Raw genomic sequence first — 14758 nt, 5'->3', positions numbered from 1 at the left:
TCATCCGCTGCGGATATGTTGTGTTTAAAGCTACCCTTAAAGCAAACAGACCTCCCATGTATAGAGACTAAGAACAATTTATAGAGAAAAGGTGGCCTTGGGCAGTAAGCAAAATATGGCCTCCCCACTTGTTATTTAGAATCTGTTTTTTTACTTGTCAAAAAAGCTGCAAATGCAAAATAATATTGCCAAATAATGCCTAAATATTGAATATTTAGAAGGTAGTTAAATGTGAGTCTGCTGTATTCAGGGATATAGCAACAATAAATCAGTTAAGTAGTCCCGGAGCGCCACTTTAAAAGTATATTAACGTTAACCTAAACTTTCCACTAACTTCTGCTTTGCCGAGCACTTCTGCCCCTTCATTCTAGAGATCAGTAGGGACCCTGGTGCAAAGACAAATGAGATGACAACTTCTGATGTGTAAGTATTACATGTCAGAAACTAGTGGAAAGTTTTGGTACACTTTAAAGCTCACTATTCCCAGGGTCATAACCTTCATCCAGTACTTCTCTGTAGTGAAATAAAAATCCACAGCACAGTACAAGAGGCTTTTTATTTCTCAGTGATGAAGGACTCAATGGACATGGTGACCCTGGGACTGGTGAGCTGGGAATATACTTGTTAAACCGAAGCTGCAGGAAAAGTTGAGTGATTTATAATGCCTAAATAATGCTTTCACGCAGTATCTAAATAATAGTGCCATTTAGTGCCACTGCTATATATATACCGCACAATACTTCCATTCAATTTTCACATAGTGCCATCATACAAAACCTAAATAATACTCCCATAAAGAAACCAGATAATACCACTATATACATCAGTAAAGTGCTCAAAGTAGTATATAGTAGACTTTGCAACTGTAATTCACCAGCTACACAATTTTCTCATCCTACCAGATGCCAATTCGCCACCGCCTGTACATACAGTATTAGCACATGCAGATTGTCATTTGGGTGCACTAAAAATTTGTGTAAAGCACTAAGGGGAGATTTATCAAACTGGTGTAAAGTAGAATTGTCTTTGTTGCCCCTAGCAACCAATCAGATTCCATCTTTCATTCCTCATAGACTCTTTGGAAAATGAAAAGTGGACTGATTGGTTGCTAGGGGCAACTAAGAAAATTCTACTTTACACCATGTTTGATAAATCTCCCCCTTAGTGTGTGTGTGTGTGTGTGTGTGTGTGTACAGTACACAGATTTTACACAGCTTAATTGCTGTTCCGTCATTTGAAAAATAAAATGACATTTAATAAATACATTTAAACATTTTTGCTTATTCAGAGTTATGCCAAAACCCCCACCAATCTCAAGAAAGAATGGGGAGAAATGTTTGGCCAAGCGGTAGAGATGAGCCAACCTTGAGCATGCTCGAGTTCATCTGAACCCGAACGCTCGGTATTTGTTTGGATAAAGCTTTAAGGTTGTCTGAAAAACATGGATACAGCCAATGACTATATCCCTGTTTTCCAGAGAAATGCTTAGCCTACCCTGATTGATCAAAACTTTTTACATGTCTCTATGACATGTACGTCCTAATCCTGGCCTCTGGGAATCTCAAAACACTACAAGCATTACCGGTGGTGAGCATGCTTGACTTGCTGCTCAATTCATAAAAGACTTAGGCCCCATTGTGATGATTTCAGGGGGTTCCAAAAGTCATGCCCACAAAGATTTGACATTTGACATGGCAAAGTTAAAGCAAAATGTAAAAAATGTTTTTTAAAAAATATTCCTTTCTTGGTAGCAGATGCACTTTGAGGTATTAGAGAAAACAATGACTTTTTCAGAACAGAAAAAAAGGTTTCCGTTTGGGGAGTTACAGTAGGTTTTCTGCCTGGAAATGATTTTTTTTTTCTTTTTACAATCTGTCAATTTTTTTTCCAATTTTGGGAAATAGCAACATGACTGTCAGGCTAAAAAGTACAAAATTGACACAAAAAAACCCTCTGTGCTCTGCTTTTCACAAAAATGAGTTTACCACAAAAAGAAAACAAAACTGGTACACTTTAATCTGTGATTAAATTGTGCACAAAAATGACACAAAACCCTCTTGTGTTCCACAAAAACTGGCATGCTTAACTTGTAGTAAATCCGATCTTGCACTGACAGCCCAGATACTGAATATTTTTTCTAGCATTGCTTTAATTGCAATGATTCGGTCTGTGAAGTCTTAGGCTCGGTTCACACTATGTAAAAATGACGGTTATCTTTCATAACAACATCCATCAGAGTGTAAATAAAGACCATCATTTGAAAAATAGCGGACACTACTTTCGTGATGACGGCCATTGTTTTGAAAGATGTCTATTTTTTTAACAAGACGGCCGTCTTTAACAGATATTTTTCCGGAATGGGAACATAGCCCATCTACAGTATCTGTGTTATTCTTTGCTTTTTGTCCCTCACTGAGATTTTCTCCTGACATCCGTTATCTCTATGGCTATGTTTACACAACGGCAAAATAAGAGAAAAGGCAGCTGCCTTATAAAATGGCGTTGGTTATTGCCGCAAAATAATTGATGGAATGAGGGGCGTCCAATGCACACAGTGTATAAAATGACAGATGTCAGCACGGATGTCAAAATAATGATCATGTCAATTATTTTTGAACGTAAGATTGCAAATTATTATTTTAGTTGTCCACCCGCAGTTTTCCTTTTTTAGAGTGGCTCTGATGTCACCTCTATATTGGTTGGGAGAACTATTTGCAAGGCATTATGCCCGGAGGTCATGTGATCCTACCTTCTACTTTCTGCAATGTGATTGATGCTATCATATCAGGTTCAGCTGAATTGTTCAAGTTTGCAGTTTTATCAATGTTTTATCAACTTTAGACACTGCCCTAATATTCATATTGTCATTACACCCCTGGAAACACTGAATTTGTAAAGTATAAAATATCCTAAAAAAAACATAATTTTACATCACTGAACACATATAAATTATACAATAAGAAATACATAGAAACAATACAGATCTTACTTGCAAGACAAATAGACATAATTAAGAACTTGCCCCAAAGATTTTGTCACAGTCATCACAATAATGACTTGAATGTTTGTCTATATTTCATAATGTAAGTGTTTGACTGCCTACATTATTTTACAAGCACAATGGATATGACGAAAGACTAACAAAACACACATGATTTATCAGGCATGTCAGAAGAGTTGACATGTAACAGCCATTTTACACAATACATGCTGAGGGTTATTGTTTTTTGGTAATGATCATTATATATAATTTTACTCCTGTCTGTCATGTTATAAAAGCATTAACACGAGACTCGTCCAATATTCTCAGCTTGATAAGTCAGCTCTTTGCATAAATACTGGGATTTTTTTATTATCTCCGGTAGCTCTGTGAATAACAATGATTCTGTTGCCTTCTTAATGAGCTCTCCATTTTCACAGACTCCATTACTTTCTTTGTCTTTATTTAAGTCTGTAAGCTTGGTGGTGTTTTTGTAGTGGGGCATTTATTTTCTGCTTAGTGTATATATATATATATATATATATATATATATATCTACACTTTCATATTATTACAGCCTCAATATGCAGTGTTTACTGGACTTAATTGGCTTGACTAGCACCGTTTTTGATTTATGAGCCAACTAGAGAATCATTAATCTCTACCTCTTGTAAACAATTGGAAATGCTTTCTCTTTTATATGCAAATGTTTTGTTTGGACAAGATATTAATGTTTGTTTGTTTTTTAACTTTTAGACTTTTAATGTTCACTTTGTGTTTATAACAAGATTATATTTTAAATAATTTCACAAGGGAACAAACTGCTATATTAAACCTAAAGTATTTTTAGTAGCTTTCTACTCAAGCTTTCTAGTTTACTGGACATATATATATATATATATATATATATATATATATATATAATTTTTAAATCTCTGTGGCTGCTTAGTATTGCACTCAGTTGTGCTGAGATATGCTGAGTTTTGCTTAGACAAGTTACTGAGGACACTGCATTACAGTTCAATTTAACTCCAACAACAATACCAAAGCATCTTTTCTTAGAACTTTGTGTTGACCCAAGGGTTCTAGGTGTTACTTGATGGTGTGGTACTGCTGCGGCACTTGTCACGGAGCTCAGAATGCTAATAGAGTTTTCTAGGTTAACAACTGTTAAAGGGTTTCCCTGGTGTTCCCTTCTATAGTGTGGTGGTACAAGATAAGAAGGCCAGAGAGTTAACTTAAGTAGGATAAACATTTACTTGAGGTTTATTAAAGGTTAAAGCGTAACTGTCATGTTTTTTTTTATTGCAGAAATCAGTAGTATAAGCGATTTTAAGAAACTCTGTAATAGGTTTCATCAGCCAAAAAAGCCTCCTTCTGTACTCAAGAAGCAATCTCCCAGCCTCCCCCCCTGACTTCTTATCTGTGCATTATCAGGCAAACACGTCTTCATTACAGAGAAGCCAGTGAAGACGGGCTCTGCTCTCTCCATTGTAAGCCTATGAAGGGGGGAGGGGCTGAGGGAGATGAGGGAGCAGGAAGAGGTGACATGAAGGTCAGCTGTTTGTAGACTGTCTGGGCACCTAAAACTCAGGATTCTGGGGTCAGAAAGGTCAGTGCTTATCTATGAACTTACTGAGAGAAGATTGCAGGGTGTTGTGCTGTGCAGGACTGCTCCGTGCTCAGTCACTCCTAACAGCCCCTCCCCTCTCCATAGCCACATAATGGAGATAGAAATCCTGATTCATTTGATGTGAGGGGGGAGGCTGGGAGATTGCTTTTTCAGTACAGAAGGAAACTCTTTTAGTACATAAAACCTATTACAGAGTTTCCTAAAATCGCTTGTACTGTTGATATTTAATGTTTTCAGAAAAATGGCCCTGAAATGACAGTTACGCTTTAAGGACAAAAAATACAAAGTTTCAGTTTTTTAGCTTAAAAAGCTGGCTTGTCAGGCTATTCTTGAAGTCTCACTTGAACAATACGTCAAATCACTGCTGTTGGCAGGTGAGCTGAAACTACAGAAACACTGGATGAGACTATAGACACTTTAGACACTTTAGTTAAATTACTAAAGACTTGGTGACTTGTGAGAACAGGCGATCTACCTGAAGGGTATCTATCAGATTAGTGCTGTATTCTACTTTGCGGGCTCTAACCACTTAAATTTGGTGGCATTAAACTTGAAGAACAATCTGTCCTCATGGCTATGATATTCTATCTATTGCTGGGCAGACACATCCAGTAGTACAGGTCCAATCAAAGGAGAACCAGCCATCGGGATATAAGCAAGTCTAAGCAGTTTAACCCCTCACTGACCGAGACAAATTTCATTTTAGCGCCTAAAAAAAAGGAGTGGTGAAATTGAAAAAAAAAGTCGTTTACTGTGCGGTAAAACTTACATGTTGTCTATAATCTAGCCAGTATGATTGCAATACTCAATTTGTAAAACTTTTATTTTCTTTTACTTTAAAAGTAAAAAAGAAAAAAATAACTGTTAAAAAAAGTTATAAATATAGTGTTATGAGTTCTCTCTGTACCCTCTTAATGTCATCATTATGAGTAGACCCGTCATCTTTCATTAAGAGATTAAGGCTATCTTTGCCGTTACACTAACTATCCCGTAACAGTCTGACATAAATGCAAAAGGCATTGTGATATTTTTTATGTAAAACAGCGGTATAGATGGGACTATGAGAAATGTATGTGTTATGGCTTCATACATAGAAAAAAGATTAGGAGATACTTCAGCAGAATATGACAGCCTAGAAATCCAGTTGTTCTGTAAGACTTCAGTATGTCCTGAGACAGAGAGTAAATAACCTAGATAAAATTGAAGGTAGTGTCAGGCTGGGACCCAGAAACACAGGACAGCCCTAATGCTGGCACCTGCCCCACTGTCTCTTTCTTTTGGAGTTGTCAGCTCCTTAGCAGGCCGGCCCCAAACTGGTTGCTATGCTGATAAAAGTGTAACACAAACACAATAATCACTGAGTCAACTAGCCGGGTCCGTATTTATCAGTCATCGCAGTACAGATTCGTAAGTTGGGGAGGAATAGTCAGAAAGTCAAGCCAGAATGCGGAACCCAGGGAAATTCAGGATACTACACTAGCTTAGTCACACTCTAAAGAGGCTCTATCGTAGGCAATGAGACATGATGGGGGTGGTAGATCCAGCCCCAGGCGTGATTTAGGCAGAGATTCCAGACCCCAAACTATTGTGGAGCTGACTGGTGGTGCCAGCCACCAGTCAGCACATCACAATCACAACACCAGAGCCAATCAGCAATAACTAAGGACATTTTCCCCTAGCCGAGGGGGGCAGTCATCAGGGACCCTGTCACTTGCTCCCGCAACCATCCAGGCCGGTTGCCAGAGATGCTGTCAGAACTTGCAGGAGGCCATCCGCACGCTCCGGCAGTGCCGCAAGCCGAGCATGACGGCCGGCTCCTGACAGGTAGATTGTAGTGTCCTAGGATATTGTGCCTTAATTCCATAGACATACTACTATCTCTCTAAGAGGTGCATGTACTACTTTTAGAGATACTTACTCCGTAGACAGTATAGTACAATAAAAAATCAGAACAAATTTCAGATATGAATGCTTCCATCTCCTGTTATCAAGAATCTTTCTTCTCCCCCTTCCCATTAAACGTTCATCCTCTCTCAAAATCAGCTTTGCAATGACTTTTGTTTATTGGTTATGATAAATTATCTGAGCTAAAAATCTATGGAGGGGGAGGCGGAATATGTAAGGAAAATGCAAAGAAACAGAGAGGCTATGTTCCCACAACATTTTTTTCTCTCTGTTCAAAATGACATTCATCATTTCGCCGTTTGGTTGCCCATCAGTGCAATGACGACTGTTGGTACATTATTCTAGTTTAGGTGGAATAATTGGCCTTTTGTCCGCCCTTTTTCTTTTTTTATGTTGTGTGAACATAGCTAAAGACAGTTCAGATAGAGTTCTGCTTCTCATTTACCCACAGGACAAGTTACCCTGACAAGTAACCTGAAATTACAGGTACATGTCATGCATAATTTATTTAATGAGAGGGTACATGGCTTAAAAAAACTGACAAACACTGGTACAAATAATTCCTATGCCAGACACTACTTTTGAAGTGCACCATAGTTTTACTGTAATGTCTTCTTTAAAATGCAAATATATCCAAAATAAAATCTATAAAAATGTCTAATTCTCTTTGGCAATCACAGCTGTAATAGTTTACATTTCATGCATTTTCCAGCCTGTATTTAGCTATAATTGTATATGAGAAGGAAAAAAACAGTAGCAGTTCAGAAGTTCAATCTTGGAAATCTTGTTATTTAATGTAAATTGTCACTTCCTGCTAAAAACAGCTGTGTATATTATAGCAAATCTGTAAGGTTTTTGGCAATAATAATGTAAGAGGCGTAATAACAATCTATGAACCCCTTCTTACTTAGCGGGTGGTGACTTTTATCTAGATATTTCTCTATTTCACAAAAAATATATCTTAATTAGAGAACCCGAACCCGGGTTTGGGTTCGAGTCGTTTCGAACCCGAACGTTCGGTATTTGATTAGCTGGTGCTGCTGAACTTGGATAAAGCTCTAAGGTTGTCTGGAAAACATGGATACAGCCAATGACTATATCCATTATTTCCACATAGCCTTAGGGCTTTATCCAAGTTCAGCAGCCACCTCTAATCAAATGCTGAAAGTTCGGGTTCGGATAGACTCGAGCATGCTCGAGGTTCGCTCATCTCTATTAATGATATTTAACTAAAAAAAAAAAAAAAACTTAACCGTTGAACAATAACCTTAAAGTATATCTGTCATTAGAAAAAAAACAGTCCACTCTCTGGTTGTATCTCCTGATCGGCTAATTCCAACAAGGCTAGTCTATGAGGCTATGTTATCAGAATTAGTGAATGGCCAGGGAGTGAATGGCATGGCCACCATGCTCTCTTCCCGACTATATCTACTGATGGCCTCAGGCAACAATATTTTCAACATATAGAGTTATTTTCTTGACCATCGTAACTTGAGACCAGACTCAACATACAATGCCACAGATATTAAGGTTCTGCAGTACATGTGAATAACTTTGGTGAAGGCAGCTTCATTTTATTTTTCTGGGCCCTGCTGATCTGTCCAGGACACTGAAAATGCTCCAGTACTCTAGATAGAAAGTGATTTATAATTTTCAGTTGCTGTTTTTTACTGTTGCATGTAAGGACTTGCTTTATCCATAGCTTTTTTTTTTGTATTTTCTTTAAATCTTTATTTTCTTTTTATTTTGAATATTTTGGAGGCTTTGAAACCAATTATCAGTTTCTCATAGAGTTTAGGTCTACGAGACAGTATTCTCAATATACAATGGTTGTCCTGGATCCAATTAATCAGGACTACAGTACTTTATATTGTAAATGCACTGACACTCATATAGCCTACTTATAATAACATTGGCTGGATATCTCTCTAGTATTTCTAAAATAAATTATCAGAGCATAACGTTGGATTTTTTTTTTCATTTTCCACTTTATGGCACTTAAACCAATAGTTTGCAGCAAAATGGTGCACATTTTTAGGCTACATTCACACAACATAAAATTTCTATTAATTACAGCCGTTTTAACAACGCCATGATTAATAGAAATTTTATGTTGCACTGCAGTCAGAGGGAATCCTGTCAGTGTGTATACACATAGTAAACACTCTGGCCAGGATCCCTAGCGGCTGCAGTAAAAACTGATATGTCATTGAATTCATTCATTTGTTCATTCATTCATTCATTTCATTTCATTCATTCATTCATTCATTCAGGGATGATCTTCACTGAAACCCTCCGCCGGATCACAGAACAGCCGGTGTCTCATGTAGTGTGAACCCAGCCTTAATAATATTGCCTCTTTTTATGTGACCTCTACCATACTTGTTACTTTTTTGCAAAAACAGCACCACCACTGTCTTCACGTTGTGTATGGCATTAGAATTCAGCTCCATTCACTTCAGTGGAACTGAGCTGCAAATCCACACTCAAACTGAGGACAGGGGTGGTGCTGTTTCTGTAAGAAAGTCGCCATGTTTTCTATGCCTGGATATAACCTTTTCAATTTCCTAAAGCAAAAATTTATTGTGAAATTGCAGGAAAAAGCCAGATTTTATACACATAAGTATTGTACATACCAAGCATTCTATATATTCTATAAAGCCTCCTTCATAAGCCATTCAGTTATCCAGGGAGTCACTTCTTTTAATAATATAAGGTAGGCAGCATGACTTCATATTGTTGCTATTTGTTACAGTGTTGTGTTCAATCAATATAATACTCATCCTGTTGAATGCACCCCGAGGCTAATGGTTCCACTAGATCTAGTTTAAGCTGTAGCACTACTTCAAGAAATGTAGAGCTTTGAAAAACTGATGTGCCCCAGAGGACTAGTTGATTTCTACTGCTGGATTGTGAATCAAGCTAAGAACATACGTTCATAAGCAAAGTTTGAACTTGAGGAAAATGGACCATACCTTAGCCTCTGATGGATTTTTAGAAAAACTTTATATTTCATAGTGTTATCAAAACACAAAACATACATTTTAATATTAATTTTTATATACATTTTATTGCTGTATTTGGGCTTTTTAATGCGTCAAAGCTTAGATTGTCATTCGATCATGGTACCTTTTCAGCCATACAGATATGTCCTTCCTTACCTGTACTAAATTGCTAAATCCCACCATATGTGTAATATGATGGAACTTTTTGGGACTCTGTCAAGAGGCCTATTTTTCTAATCGGAACATTCTAGTTTTGTGTGCTAATAAGTTCCTAAAACTTAAACTTATGATAAGTGATTCTGAGATTGTTTTCTCGTAGCAAAATGTACTTCATGTTAGTAGTAAATTTTGGTTGATACATTAAGGTCCCTTTCACCTCTAAATGCGGGGCGAATGAGGACCAATTCTTTTCTTTGGCTCCATACACACATCCATGATCTGTGCTGTAAAAAATGGGCAAGTCACTGTATAGCCCATAGTTGCACAGATAACCTTTTGTGAATAAAGGGGTCCACGATAATGCAGACAGTTGGAGATTTTTACCAATGCATATCCATAATCCTCTCCTTAGCTTTGGGCCTGTGGCTACAGAGAGGGCTATGGATGTGTTCAAATTTTCACAGCTAATGCCACCCACCAATCTTCATCTCCTTAACCCTTAGGGGACACAGCCAGTTTTCATTTTTGCGTTTTCGTTTTTCCCTCCTCGTGTATATAAGGCCATAGCGCCTGCATTTTTCCAGCTAGAGACCCAAATGAGCCCTTATTTTTTGCGCAACTAATTGTACTTTGCTATGGCAGATGTAATTTTTGCCTAAAATGTGCCGGGAAACCAGAAAAAAATTATATGTGTGGTGAAATTGAAAAAGAATTTTTTTTTTTTTATTTGGGGGGGGGGGGGTTGTTTTTACTCCGTTTGCCCTGGGGTAAAACTGACTTGTTATATATGTTCCTTAAGTTGTTACGATTACAACGATATGTAACATGTATAACTTTTATTTGATTTGATGGCTTGTAAAAAATTAAAACCTTTTAAAGAAAATATATGTTCCTTAAAATCGCTCCATTCCCAGGCTTATAGCGCTTTTATCCTTTGGCCTATGGGTCTGTGTGAGGTGTCATTTTTTGCGCCATGATGTGATCTTTCTATCAGTACCTTGATTGCGCATATATAACTTTTTGATCGCTTTTTATTACAATTATTCTGGATTTGATGCAACCAAAAATGCGCAATTTTGCACTTTGGGATTTTTTTGCGCTGACGCCGTTTACCGTGTGAGATCAGGAATGTGATTAATTAATAGTTTGGGCGATTACGCATGCGGCGATAGCAAACATGTTTGTTTATTAATTAATTAATTTATTTTTATTTATAAAATGGGGAAAGGGGGGTGATTCAGACTTTTATTAGGGGAGGGGATTTTGTGTTATTAAAAATACATTTTTCTTTTACTTTACACATATACTAGAAGCCCCCCTGGGGGACTTCTAGTATATGCACTCTGATCTCTCATAGAGATCCATGCAGTATAGTTATACTGCATGAATCCATGAGATCGGTGTTCTATTACTTTTGGCTGCTGCAGCCAAAAGCAATAGAATGCCGAGTCGGGATCAGCGCCATTACGGCGCAGACCCCGACCCGGGATGGATGCGGGGATCGCTCCCCCCGCAATCGCAGCTGCTTCTAAGTACTTAATTAGCGGGCACGGCGATCGGACCGTGCCCGCTAATAGCCGCGATCCCGGGCTACATGTGGCACCCGGGATCGCGGCAGTTCAGAGGGGGGTCGCCGCGCGACCCCTCTCTGAACTCCCATAGCGGCACGAGGACTTTCAGTAACGTCCTGGTGCAGCTATGGGTTAAAGAGTTAAACAGGATTAGATAAGTTTTGCTGTTTTATTCCCAAAAATTTGACAAATCTGTCTGTTCACAGGTTGTGTGTGATTTTGCAACTCTGCCCCATCCACTCAAATGGAGATAAACTTCAAAAACAGACACATAGATGCATAGTGTGGTTTCAAGCATTGTGCAGCCTTGTTTTTTTAAAGGGGTTGCCCAGGCTTAGAAAAACATGACCCCTTTCTGCCAGAAACAGCACCGCTCTTGTCCTCTTGTCTTATTGGGTGTGGGTTTTGCAGCTCTGTTCCATTGAAGTAAATGAATTGTATTTACCTCACACAACCTGAGGACAGGGGAGGGACTGTTTTTGAAAGAAAGGCATTGGGGTTTTTCCCCCCTAATCCTTGATAATACTTTTATTGTTGTACAATGCCTTTGAACTCAATGCTACTGAAATAAAATATTACAGAAATGTGTCCTTGATCAATCAGAAACATTTATGGGGGTGGGGGGGGGGCGTAGCATATTAATAACAGTATTTTAGGTGTGAGATTTCTGTCATTTGGGAATTCCTTTAACCCTAAAAAATGTAGCTTTATTTATTTTTTTATAATTATCTAATTGATTAACCTTATGCTAAGTTTACACAGAGCAATAATTCGCCCAATCGATCGTTAAGCGATCGTGAGTGAGCGATGTCCAGTTGAAGAACAATCAGCGTCTACACGAAGCGATCTGTCGTGCAAAACTATCGTTTCCACAGTCATTAAACGATCATTTAAACGATCGGTTAGGTTCCGTTTGCACACACAGATTATCTGTCAGATATCTGACAGATTTTTACAACCAAAGCCAGGAATGGACTATAAACAGGGAACAGGTCATAAAAGAAAGACTGAGATTTCTCTTTTTTTCAAATGCATTTCTGGTTTTGGCTGCAAAAATCTGGCAGATATCTGTCAGACAATCTGTGTGTGTAAACGGACCCTAATGCTAAGTTTACACGGAGCGATAATTGGCCCAATCACACGATTAACGATTTCGAAGTAACGATTTTTTTTATAGCGATCAGCGTTTAGATGGAACGATATATCGTACAGAAAATTAGTTTTGCGATCGTTTTGCGATCGCTTAAGCCTATCTCACACATAGGTAAAACCAGTGAAGGACTGTTTACACGGAACGATTGGCGAATTTTTTGCGAACGACAAACGATGATTTAAGAACATGTTAAAAGATCAAAATGAACGATTTATCGATCGTTTGCCGCATTTACATGTATGATTATCGTTCGAATTTGATCGTTATCGCGAAAATTAGCCCAATAATCGTTCTGTGTAAACGTAGCATTAGGGTGCGTTTACACAGAAAGATTTATCTGACAGATTTTGGAAGCCAAGGCCAGGAATGGATTTAAAAAGAGGATAGATCCCAGTCTTTCCTTTATAACCTGATTTCTGTTTAGTCTGTTCCTGGTTTTTTCTCTTCAAAGATCTGTCAGATAAATCTGTTTGTGTAAACGCAGCATTAGTCATGGCCATTAGACTTAAAGGGGTATTCCCATCTCAGGTTAAATATATATTTTTAATGCATTAATTTAGCAAACTTGCCTCCATCTCCTCATATGCTGCTCTTTTCCTCCCTTTGTTTACAGCTCATTGTAGAGTTTACAGACCACCACTCTGCTCTAAAAACAGCAATCTGACTGGTGTAGATATGAGTATAATTTACATATTTATGTATAATATAGTATGTATACACTATAGCTTTATACAGGAGAAGGAGGAAAGTTTACTGAATGAAAATATTTGCAAAAATCCTTCAAGATTAAAAAAGTCCTACACGCTTACTTGTGTTGGTTGAAATGAGAATACCCCTTTAACCTATCCAGGCTGTAAACAATAAAAAGAGACAGTAAATATGTATTTAGTTTTGTATTCAAAACCGATTGTTTTCTGTGTGTTCTTTTATAGCAACAAGAACAAGACCCAACAAATTTGTACATCTCAAACTTGCCTATTTCAATGGATGAACAGGAACTAGAAAACATGCTGAAGCCATTTGGACATGTAATATCTACGAGAATATTAAGAGATGCCAGTGGAGTGAGTAGAGGAGTAGGATTTGCACGGTATGTATATATTATTAGTCAATATGTTTTTAAAGCAAAAGTATACAATAATATTAATGTCCTAATTAATAATAATTAATTAATTACCACATTGGGAAATGGGACAGGACTGTTGCACTATGGTGTTGGTTTACTAGAGGTAAATACAGTAGTATTTATTGGTGCACTGTGCTACGGGTTTGGCACTGCTAGGGTATATTATGTGCACTGCACAGTGGTATTTGGCATTGTGTGGTAGTAGGTATTTGTTGGCAATAGGGATGAGCGAATTTACAGGGCTAGCGAAGCTAAGTTCAGCCGATGGCTTGTCAGCGTGCAGCCCCTTGAACTCTGTGCCGCTCCGGGTGCTTGGAAAAGGAAACTTCTGTATCCAGCTTTTCCAGGACCTAGGAGTAGCCCAGAGTTCAAAGCCAGCTGACAGACAAGCCGATTGTCAAGTTTAGCGAAACTTTTTGCTAACAGTGTAAATTCGCTGATCCCTAGTTGTCAAGTTTCCAGCATAAACATGAATTGGCTCGTGAGGCTGCATTTAAAAAGCCCACATCTACCCTGTAGAGAGAACACAAAGCAGGAGGCAATAAATAGGGGGCTGCAAGAAAGTCATCTGTACATCATAACAGTTCAAGTAATTCCAGTAGATAGATACAATATATGAAGCTCATGGCTCAGCCTCCACATCCCTTTGGAATGACCTCTCTAAAGGTCAAACAGGTCCTGTCCATTGTCATCAATGTCCATGGAGCTTGTTGTAAAGCATATAACTAAATGCTGTTACAAATAGCACACGAAAGAGTGAAACTTCCATAACAATTACAAAAAAACAAGATTAAAAAAATGACAATAAGAACATAAGAAACAGATTAGAAAGAAACATGTTTTAGTATCTGGCTTTAAATCATTAAAAAAAAATTTAAATGGTAAATTTCCTTCAAATACCCAGTAAGAAAAGTCAATGCAAAAAGGAATAACATTTTATATCTTGCTGAATATCATTGCTATCTAACCCACAACTGCATGTTATTTGTAGCATCCACAGCACAAGGGCACACATTTCTACTACCAATAATAGAAGCAAACAAGCTGTGCCTTGCTGTGCTTGAAACTGCACAGAGCTTTATCTTACAATGCCTTGTGGAGGAGAGCTCATTTGCATCTTACAGTGAGTAGGATGTAATATACATACACAAAAAGCTTTTTAATAGACAGCTATATTTGTCTGACATGATTCAGGCTGACATGTTTTCTCACACAGGATGGACTAA

At 37.9% G+C, this 14758-nt stretch overlaps 1 protein-coding gene across 2 annotated transcripts in view; it reads left to right on the top strand.

Annotated features, from left to right (window-relative positions):
* RBMS3 (RNA binding motif single stranded interacting protein 3) overlaps positions 1-14758 on the top strand; it is a 426067-nt gene that overhangs the window by 317985 nt on the left and 93324 nt on the right. For both annotated transcript variants that reach the window (XM_069960405.1, XM_069960407.1), the window contains exon 5: positions 13339-13496. In XM_069960405.1, the coding sequence (XP_069816506.1) occupies positions 13339-13496 (158 nt within the window). The remainder of the gene's footprint in view (positions 1-13338; positions 13497-14758) is intronic.

The sequence above is a fragment of the Dendropsophus ebraccatus genome, chromosome 2 (genome assembly GCF_027789765.1).
Source record: "Dendropsophus ebraccatus isolate aDenEbr1 chromosome 2, aDenEbr1.pat, whole genome shotgun sequence".
Classification (NCBI taxonomy): domain Eukaryota; kingdom Metazoa; phylum Chordata; class Amphibia; order Anura; family Hylidae; genus Dendropsophus; species Dendropsophus ebraccatus.
This window is presented reverse-complemented; position numbering and strand designations above follow the sequence as displayed.